This window comes from Oncorhynchus mykiss, chromosome 13 (assembly GCF_057628025.1).
Source record: "Oncorhynchus mykiss isolate SJ-2025 chromosome 13, ASM5762802v1, whole genome shotgun sequence".
Taxonomy (NCBI): domain Eukaryota; kingdom Metazoa; phylum Chordata; class Actinopteri; order Salmoniformes; family Salmonidae; genus Oncorhynchus; species Oncorhynchus mykiss.
The window spans coordinates 66,231,017-66,240,968 of record NC_143034.1 but is presented as its reverse complement, the minus strand read 5'-3'; the positions used below and the strand labels follow the sequence as shown (position 1 = coordinate 66,240,968).

The 9,952-nt window shown below is 47.1% G+C and overlaps 1 protein-coding gene across 1 annotated transcript in view; it reads left to right on the top strand.

Moving 5' to 3' along the window:
- The first annotated feature begins 1,927 nt into the window (after positions 1-1,927).
- The window catches only part of LOC149978977 (Na(+)/H(+) exchange regulatory cofactor NHE-RF2-like), a 55,908-nt gene continuing 47,883 nt past the window's right edge, over positions 1,928-9,952 (top strand). Inside the window, exons 1-2 of the mRNA XM_090197255.1 lie at positions 1,928-2,896; positions 4,170-4,466. Of these exons, the coding sequence (XP_090053381.1) occupies positions 2,624-2,896; positions 4,170-4,466 (570 nt within the window). The 5' untranslated portion in view covers positions 1,928-2,623. The remainder of the gene's footprint in view (positions 2,897-4,169; positions 4,467-9,952) is intronic.

Sequence of the window (9,952 nt, the reverse complement as noted above, 5' to 3'; positions counted from 1 at the left end):
AAAGACAGGACTGCTCCTCCAAGAAGAGACACTAATATCCTGGGATGACACTAACGACAGGACTGCTCCTCCAAGAAGAGACACTAATATCCTGGGATGACACTAAAGACAGGACTGCTCCTCCAAGAAGAGACTAATATCCTGGGATGACACTAAAGACAGGACTGCTCCTCCAAGAAGAGACACTAATATCCTGGGATGACACTAAAGACAGGACTGCTCCTCCAAGAAGAGACACTAATATCCTGGGATAACACTAAAGACAGGACTGCTCCTCCAAGAAGAGACACTAATATCCTGGGATGACACTAAAGACAGGACTGCTCCTCCAAGAAGAGACACTAATATCCTGGGATGACACTAAAGACAGGACTGCTCCTCCAAGAAGAGACTAATATCCTGGGATGACACTAAAGACAGGACTGCTCCTCCAAGAAGAGACTAATATCCTGGGATGACACTAAAGACAGGACTGATCCTCCAAGAAGAGACACTAATATCCTGGGATGACACTAAAGACAGGACTGCTCCTCCAAGAAGAGACACTAATATCCTGGGATGACACTAAAGACAGGACTGCTCCTCCAAGAAGAGACACTAATATCCTGGGATGACACTAAAGACAGGACTGCTCCTCCTCAGTTTCTCTCTGTTGTTGTGTTTAATCCACAGTTTGAAAAGTATGAGAAATAGTGCTGTCTGCAAGTTACAAATAATTTAAAAAAAATATGAGCTGGCGCACACCCAGAAAAATGATTTTGTGTGGAGGTGCTGACTTGGTGATTTACCCAATAAATGACTGGGAGTTTATATGTGGAGTGTGTGACGCTCTTTATTTGCAAGTTACAGAGAGACAATAACGTAAGCATATATATACTGTAAATACAGTATGTGAATATACTGTATAGAATGTTTTTTTTTACATTTTGTGTTATTCTCGATAGTTGTTAAATGCATTGTATCCACATTTGTGGTTGTATTGTGTTTTTGAATTGTCAAATAAATCAAACACAAACAAAATAAAGTAGGCTAAATATAAATAGAATTGCTAGAACCGGCATCCCCATTCAAGTCAATGAGACATACTGGTGCACTGGACATAGAATCAGGAATTCTATTTCTATCTCTTGATCATGTATCATACCTGTATTGTAGAGTAACATGTACATGTACAGTCTTCGTGGCCTCTGCAAATACATTCCTCTGCTGCCACCTGCTGTTTCTATGTATAGACAGCAACAGCATATTATATCCATATGTACAACCTCCTTGGCCTTAGAAAAGACAGAGTAGGGTATCAGCTGACCCTACCCCAATCCTAACATTAACCATTTTGGGGAAAATGCTAAACTGACCCAAGATCAGTGTCCAGGGGAAACTTCCCCCCCAGAGCTGTAAAGACTCTGCTGCCCCCTCTGTGTTAATGTATTAGTGCTCCTCTCACTAGTTTCACTGTGACAATGTAGGCCAGACGGGCTCCCCCTTCTGTTGCAGTTCAGCTTGTGCTACTCAGTGTAGGATAGGGTGCGTTCCAATAACATCTCCCTTCTCCTGAAGTGTACACTTGTTCACTAGTTCCCACAAATCCCCCCCACCACCACCACACACAAAAAAATGTATACTACTATCACTTTTCATACCGTTTTTACATGTATTTCGTGATTTGACCACTTAGGGGCACCATTGTAACATGAACGGTATGCGTAATTGTATGCCATGCGTAATGGTGCTAGAGGGGTCATGTTACAAATAAATCGTTATTTACCTGAATTTAATGACAACGAATCATTGTGTTATCAACATGATACAATTGAGTCCTTTCCGACACAACAAAACAACCTCCTAACTATTTTTGGTGAGGTCGCCATTTTGGACACTTGAGACACTCAGCGAGCACACTGATTGGTCGATTACTTGCGGAGTCCTCATACCTGGACCCCCATCCCGTGCTAAACGGCAGCATTTCCACAGCATGCGCTTGATTAGGCTACTCAGTGAGAAAGCACCCCTTCTTAGACCACTCTTCAAGAGCCGCGCTCTTATAATGACAGCCTCAGAAAAACTCGTTGATTTCTAGCGAGGGGGGTGCTATTACGCACCAAACGAGTGTCCTATCCAATTATCTGGAAACCCGGCATGTGTTGTAATTGAATCCTTATTCCCCAACCGATTGTTATGGATGGAGGTCGAGAGAGGGGTTAGTTAGTGCCTGTTGCTCTTTCCTGGTGCAGCATGGTGCACGGGGGGTCTCTCGCTTTATCAGTCCTCAGGATGGGCAAATTGGAGGCATTGAAGACGCTGCGCCTCCAACAAGAATAATTCACTCGTTTTCGGAGAGACGATACGACTAGCGGATATCTTGGCTCCACCATGCAATACGTTCGCCTGGGTCAATAATTTACGCTATTTTAGGAGGAGTTTGCCTTTATTACATGTGAAGTTCAATGCTGGAATATAATTTTTAATACGGAGTGTTTTCTTGTGTTTGGAGCGTTTTTGTGTGTGAAGAACCTGCAGAGCAACTTTTGGAACAAATTACGCATACGCAGAGGATGGTGTTTTACATGTAGAGTGAAAGTTTCGCTCTGCGCTCTGTTGGGTCATTATTGTATTACATTTTTGTATGTTTTCTGCATTGCTAACTATATTCAAGAACAAAATAGGGTTAAAGTCCTGGACTGCAGGAGAAATGGCCAGCGAACTGAAACCACGGCTTTGTATCATGACAAAGAGTGAGAACGGGTATGGGTTTCACTTGCACGGTGAGAAGGGGAAGAACGGCCAGTTCATTCGCAAAGTTGAGCCCGCGTCGTCAGCGGAAGCTTCGGGGCTGCGCCCGGGGGACCGTGTCATTGAGGTGAACGGGGGAAATGTGGAGAAAGATACGCACCATCAAGTGAGTATTGCACATCACGAACTGTCCAACTCCATCCGGTTTTCTCTGTCAGTGGTCTACATCGACATGTTTAATATGTGCCAGCAGCACACCACCCTGCATACCACTGCTGGCTTTAACCAGCAGCACACCACCCTGCATACCACTGCTGGCTTTAACCAGCAGCACACCACCCTGCATACCACTGCTGGCTTTAACCAGCAGCACACCACCCTGCATCCCACTGCTGGGTTTAACCAGCAGCACACCACCCTGCCTACCACTGCTGGCTTTAACCAGCAGGACACCACCCTGCATACCACTGCTGGCTTTAACCAGCAGCACACCATCCTGCATACCACTGCTGGTTAAAGCCAGCAGCACACCACCACTGCTGGCTGGCTTCTGAAGCTAAGCAGTGTTGGTCCTGGTCAGTCCCTGGATGGGAGACCAGATGCTGCTGGAAGTGGTGTTGGAGGGCCAGTAGGAGGCACCCTTTCCTCTGGTCTAAAAAATAATGCCCCAGGGCAGTCATTGGGGACATTGCCCTGTGTAGGGTGCTGTCTTTTGGATGGGATGTTAAACGGGTGTCCTGACTTTCTAGTGGTCACTAAAGATCCCATGACACTTATTGTCAGAGTAGAGGTGTTAATCCTAGTGTCCTGGCTAAATTCCCAATCTAACCCTCATACCATCATTGCCACCTAACCATCCCCAGTTTACAATTGGCTCGTTCATCCCCCCTCATCTGCCCTGTAACTATTCCCCAGGTCGTTGCTGTAAATGAGAATGTGTTCCCAAACCCTTCCTCCCTAGTCCCTTACCCCATGCTGCTCAGCAGTAAGTCATCACTGGCGGAGACAGACGTCTGCTGGGAGGCCTGGGACAAGGGAGACCCACTTTAGACACTTCAACAAAAAGGCTGACATGATGTAGGGTCCAGCTACTGTAGAGAGTGTTGGTGTTTCTGTCTCCCATCACCCCCTATTCCCTGTAGTTCACTACTTCATTATCATGTCAACTATCATGTTATTACTCTCTTTCTCTTTCTCTCCCTATCTTACGCTTTCATCCTCCCCTTTGTTCCATTTCATTCAAAGGGCTTTATTGGCATGGGAAACATGTTTATATTGCCAAAGCAAGTGAACTAGATAATAAACAACAGAGTAATATATACAATTTAAAAAATGAACAGTAACACTCACAAGTTTCAAATATACACATTTCAAATGTCATATTATGGCTCTGTACAGTGTTATAATGATGTGCAATAATGATCTCCCTCTGCCCACAGGTGGTGCAGAGGATCAAGGCGGTGGAGCATGAGACCAGGCTGCTGGTGGTAGACCGGGAGACGGACGAGTACCTCCGCAGCCTGCGCCTCGTCTGCACCGAGGAGATGGCTGTCCGTCTGGGGGGACCCACCTCTGTGTCCCCTGCCTCACCCCCAGCCTCACCACCCCCCTCCTCGCCCCCGGCCTCCTCGCCCACGGCCAAGAGAGAGAACGGCTCCGTGTCCAAACTGCCCACTACCCTGACCAGAGAGGTACCCAAGCCCACGCGAAGGTCTCCGTCGCGGGCCGCCAAGAAGGTGCGTACCCCCTCGGTTGAGACTCAATGGATGTTTACTTTGTAGGGGTGTTGTGGTGGTGGGTTAGTGCTGGACTGGAACAAAAGCTTCCACATGCACAAACACAAACACACACCAGAGACCACCAGCTGACATAGATACATGCTTTTTACACTGGAGTAGGGCTGTGTTCTTGTGTTCTTGGCTGGAACAAAATCCTGCACTCATATCTGCACATCAGATATGGACTGAAGGCTCCTGGATCAGGGGATGGTATTTCGGGGATTATGGCAGAAGTTAGGGGATGTTCGAGAGAACATACATTACTTACTTAGGCCTTTGAATTCCTTATGGAATTACACGCTTCCAATCTCTTCCAAACCCTTCTGTCCTGCACCATTCCTTCCAGGTGTTGATACATCACCCCCACTTTCTCCATGTCTTGTTCTGTGTCACCCCTCCAGTTGTTTTTGGGTCTTCTGTCCTGCACCATTCCTTCCAGGTGTTGATACGTCACCCCCACTTTCTCCATGTCTTGTTCTGTGTCACCCCTCCAGCTGTTCTTGGGTCTTCTGTCCTGCACCATTCCTTCCAGGTGTTGATACGTCACCCCACTTTCTCCATGTCTTGTTCTGTGTCACCCCTCCAGCTGTTCTTGGGTCTTCTGTCCTGCACCATTCCTTCCAGGTGTTGATACGTCACCCCACTTTCTCCATGTCTTGTTCTGTGTCACCCCTCCAGCTGTTCTTGGGTCTTCCTCTCTTGCTTTCACCCTGTGGGTTCCAGGTACGATTGAGTTCAAGGGTAGCTCAAGGGTAGCTAAACCCAAACTGCTATCTGCTATCTGCACAGTTCCATGCTGTCACCGTGTGCTGGTATTTGAATGTGGGTCAGCATTCTCTCGCTGTAGCAGCCAGACAAGCCGATGTATAACATCTGCCTTTAGTCACAGATCTAGGGTCAGTCTATCTTCCCCAAATCATAACCTTCACTATTAGGGGGAGACATACAAATTGACCTTAGATCTGTGTCTAAGGGTGACTCCATCCTATACCCGCTGAGATCTGATTACCTGGGTCTTGTTTTTTGAGCTGGCTGACTGAGCTCCAACCTGATCTGATGGCCTAGATTAGATTAGACCTGTCCTCTATTTGAAGGGAGCCCTGTCCAAGACCTGTCAACACACTGTAGTAATAATGTGTGTGTGTGTGTGTGTGTGTGTGTGTGTGTGTGTGTGTGTGTGTGTGTGTGTGTGTGTGTGTGTGTGTGTCAGATGGCAGGATTGGTTCCAGACTTCTTGTAGTTTCAATGGTCAGAAAGGCACTCAAAGGTCAAGGGTCATTACATCACAGTGGTTAGGATTCTGACCTAATGGACAATGCAGCAATTCTCCCTGTGCTTGTCAAGTACCTCAGTGACATCCTGTGGCTGTAGAAACTACTATCCACACAGTATTACAGTAGACCTCAGTGTAGAAGTGCTGGGCTAGGATCAGTTTAGTGTTTTAGATCATAATAAATAAATAACAATAAATAAGATGGATGGACAGGGGGACCTGATCCTAGATCAGCCCTCCTACTCTGTAAAGCTTTATGAATAGGGGCCCTTGGGTGAACATGTTCTGGTGAATGGTTGTATGTGCAGATGTCTGAAATATGATAGCCCTGGCTTATAGCCCCGGGCTGCAAACAGTTTGTTTTCTCAAATCTAGTTCAAGTATTGCATGTTGATTTGGAAAACATTTCCGTTGGGTCCCTGTCTTCCTGACAATCTACTCTGCATTTGTTTTCATCTGCAAGAGGAGGCTCCTCTGCTTCTGTTTCATGCATTCAACAGAACATGTGTTTTCACTTACGCTCGTCTTGCCAATTGGTGCACGATGCAGAACTCTTATTTCTACAAAAGCACTGACAAGGCGTGTGTGCATGTGGTGTATGTGTGCGTGCGTGCAGTGTGTGTGTGTGTTTAGCCTTTGCTCAGCTGCGATCGCTTTGTGAGCCGTGGAGAGAAATCCCAGCAGCCTGAGGGGCCAGAAGGCCTAACTAAGCTCAGGAAATGTATCTCCCCCCCCACACCCCTCCCTCTCTCTCTCAATCTCTCTCTGCCCAAGCTTGCCTGAAGAGAACATAAAATACACAGAGACCCCAGAAACAAATCCTTTCCAAGTGGAGAGGAGGAGAGGAAGGGAAAGGAAAGGAGAGGAAAGGACCGAGTTTGGGAAACCCTGCACAACAGCCAGTCAGTGGGCCAGTGTAGGGTTGTGTGGATGTCTGGAGGACACACACACTCACACTCTCATGTATGCACAGCACACATACACACACTCATGTATGCACGGCACACTCACACACTCACACTCTCATGTATGCACGGCACACTCACACACATGTATGCACGGCACACTCACACACTCATGTATGCACGGCACGCACACACACACACACACACTCATGTATGCACGGCACGCACACACACTCTCATGTATGCACGGCACACACACTCACACACGTATGCACGGCACACACACACACACACACTCATGTATGCACGGCACGCACACACACACTCTCATGTGTGCACGGCACACTCACACACATGTATGCACGGCACACTCACACACTCATGTATGCACGGCACGCACACACACACACACACACTCATGTATGCACGGCACGCACACACACTCTCATGTATGCACGCACACACACACACACACACTCATGTATGCACGGCACACACACACACTCTCATGTATGCACGGCACACACACACACACTCTTATGTGTGCACGGCACGCACACACACACACACACACACTCATGTATGCACGGCATGCACACACACACACTCTCACGTAGGACTAGGGTCCTGCAGCTGGACATGTGTATGGTAATGTGTAACAAGGTGGACGAGGAGGTGATATTTCCTGTTTCATCACAAAGGGATCAAAGTGTGTTTGTGAGATATGTGCATGCATGCGTGTGTGTCCACTCTAATCCACAGAGCTAAAATAATGTATTTATTTGTTGATATAGTTTAGTTGGTGGCCAGGACTCATTATAAAATAATAAGGGGACAGTATCCGGTCTGCAGCCTTCAGTTGACCCTAATGCCTGTACTCTGTCAGTGTCCCAACTGAGAGTCCATGTTTTATAAGAGATGGATTTCAGTCTAGATATGCAATATAAAACATGGAACATGCATCTGTAACTTCCATTGCAGACTCCAGAGGCTGACGTAGAGAGTGGGGGGGTACGACTGAAACGTCCCTCCTAGCTGTCAGTACCAGCCGTCTGTCTCACACCCTGTCTCCCACACACGTCTGTTTTCCCTCCTTGGCCTCTGCTGTGGTCCATAAAACACACGTAGAAACGTCTGACCAGCTGGATGGATGGGGGAACAGGGAGGGAGGGGCTCTGTAGCAGGGCAGCAGTCTTTCACAGGATGGCTGCTTAACCACAGAGCAGTTTTGATCAGTTTTAGATGTGACTGTTTAGTCTACTCAGCTATCTAGAACTCTAAAGGACCTCTCTTTTCCTCTCCTCTCTACTGTGTATGCAGTGAGCCCAGTTTGCTACAGTAAGTGTTGTCAGGGCAGCCAGACTCCTAGGGTTACCTTGAATTCCAGGACTTCCTGGGGGGAGGAGTCGAGGGAGGAGCTGAGGGATTAGGCTCCAGTCTGCAGCCCAGTCTGTTCTGGGTCTGGGAAGTAGTGCAGGCAGCGCCTCTACAGAGCTCCACAGACCCCCTGTCACCAACCATAATCACTAACACATTCGCCTAATATGTGTGTGTGTGTGTGTGTTCATGTGTGCACGCGTGTGTGTGTGCATATGTGCATGTGTGCATTACTGCCTGTGTATGTGGGTGTATGCATGCTTGTCTGTATGTCCACATGCCACCTTTTGCATCGGTGCATCTGTGTGTGTAGAAGTCATACGATTCTCACTGGGGTTTTCTGGGTTTGATCTCCCTTCATCTTCTGGTTTCCTTTTCCCGGCATTCCTCTACTGTTTACACTCCTGTAGATTTGAGAGACAGCTAAGATAGTCCAGAAGAAGAGATTAACTCAGAACCAACTGATTTCAGGCTGTACTGACAATGTGACTGTACTGTAGCTGAACTGACTGAGTGACTGTAGCTGTTCTGACTGAGTGACTGTACTGGCTGTGGGACTGTAGCTGTACTGACTGTGTGACTGTACTGGCTGTGGGACTGTAGCTGTACTGACTGTGTGACTGTACTGGCTGTGGGACTGTATCTGTTGTGACTGTGTAACTGTACTGGCTGTGTGACTGTAGCTGTACTGACTGTGTGACTGTAGCTGTACTGACTGTGTGACTGTAGCTGTACTGACTGTGTGACTGTAGCTGTACTGACTGTGTGACTGTAGCTGTACTGACTGTGTGACTGTAGCTGTACTGACTGTGACTGTAGCTGTACTGACTGTGTGACTGTAGCTGTACTGACTGTGTGATTGTAGCTGTACTGACTGTGACTGTTACTGTACTGACTGTGTGACTGTAGCTGTACTGACTGTGTGACTGTAGCTGTACTGACTGTGTGACTGTAGCTGTACTGACTGTGTGACTGTAGCTGTACTGACTGTGATTGTAGCTGTACTGACTGTGTGACTGTAGCTGTACTGACTGTGTGATTGTAGCTGTACTGACTGTGTGATTAATAGCTGTACTGACTGTGTGACTGTAGCTGTACTGACTGTGTGACTGTAGCTGCACTGACTGTGTGACTGTAGCTGCACTGACTGTGTGACTGTATCTGTACTGACTGTGTGACTGTAGCTGTACTGACTGTGTGACTGTAGCTGTACTGACTGTGTGACTGTAGCTGTACTGACTGTGTGACTGTAGCTGTACTGACTGTGTGATTGTAGCTGTACTGACTGTGTGACTGTAGCTGTACTGACTGTGTGACTGTAGCTGTACTGACTGTGTGATTATAGCTGTACTGACTGTGTGATTAATAGCTGTACTGACTGTAGCACCAGGAATGCAATCCCCTTATGCACAATGTACACACATGAATCCCAAAAATGATTTACCCTGTACAGTGTATGGTTGACTTGATAACGTATAAAAAGAAGGTGAAACTGGGGAGAAAGAGAGAGAGAGACAGGCATATGGTTGTAATATTATGTACATACTGTATGTAAACAGTGGTGGATATAAAACTCAAAACAGGAAGGAGAACATTTTCTCATGTTCATCCATAAGCACAGCAGGCTTACCTATACAGTCATGTGAGTCGTGTCCAGCTTTCTAAAAAGTATTTTTTAAACGACTATTAGAATCCTACTGAGGACAATGACTGGAGCTGCAGAGGGAGTGTGACAGTTATATAACACATTGTGTTGCACGTAAGAACATCCCTTAGCCGTGGTATATTGGCCATATACCACACCTACTCTGGCCTTATTGCTTAATTAACAGGGGGCGTGGGTATATCTGAAGGCTGCTCTCCACACAAACACACGCACTCACACACGC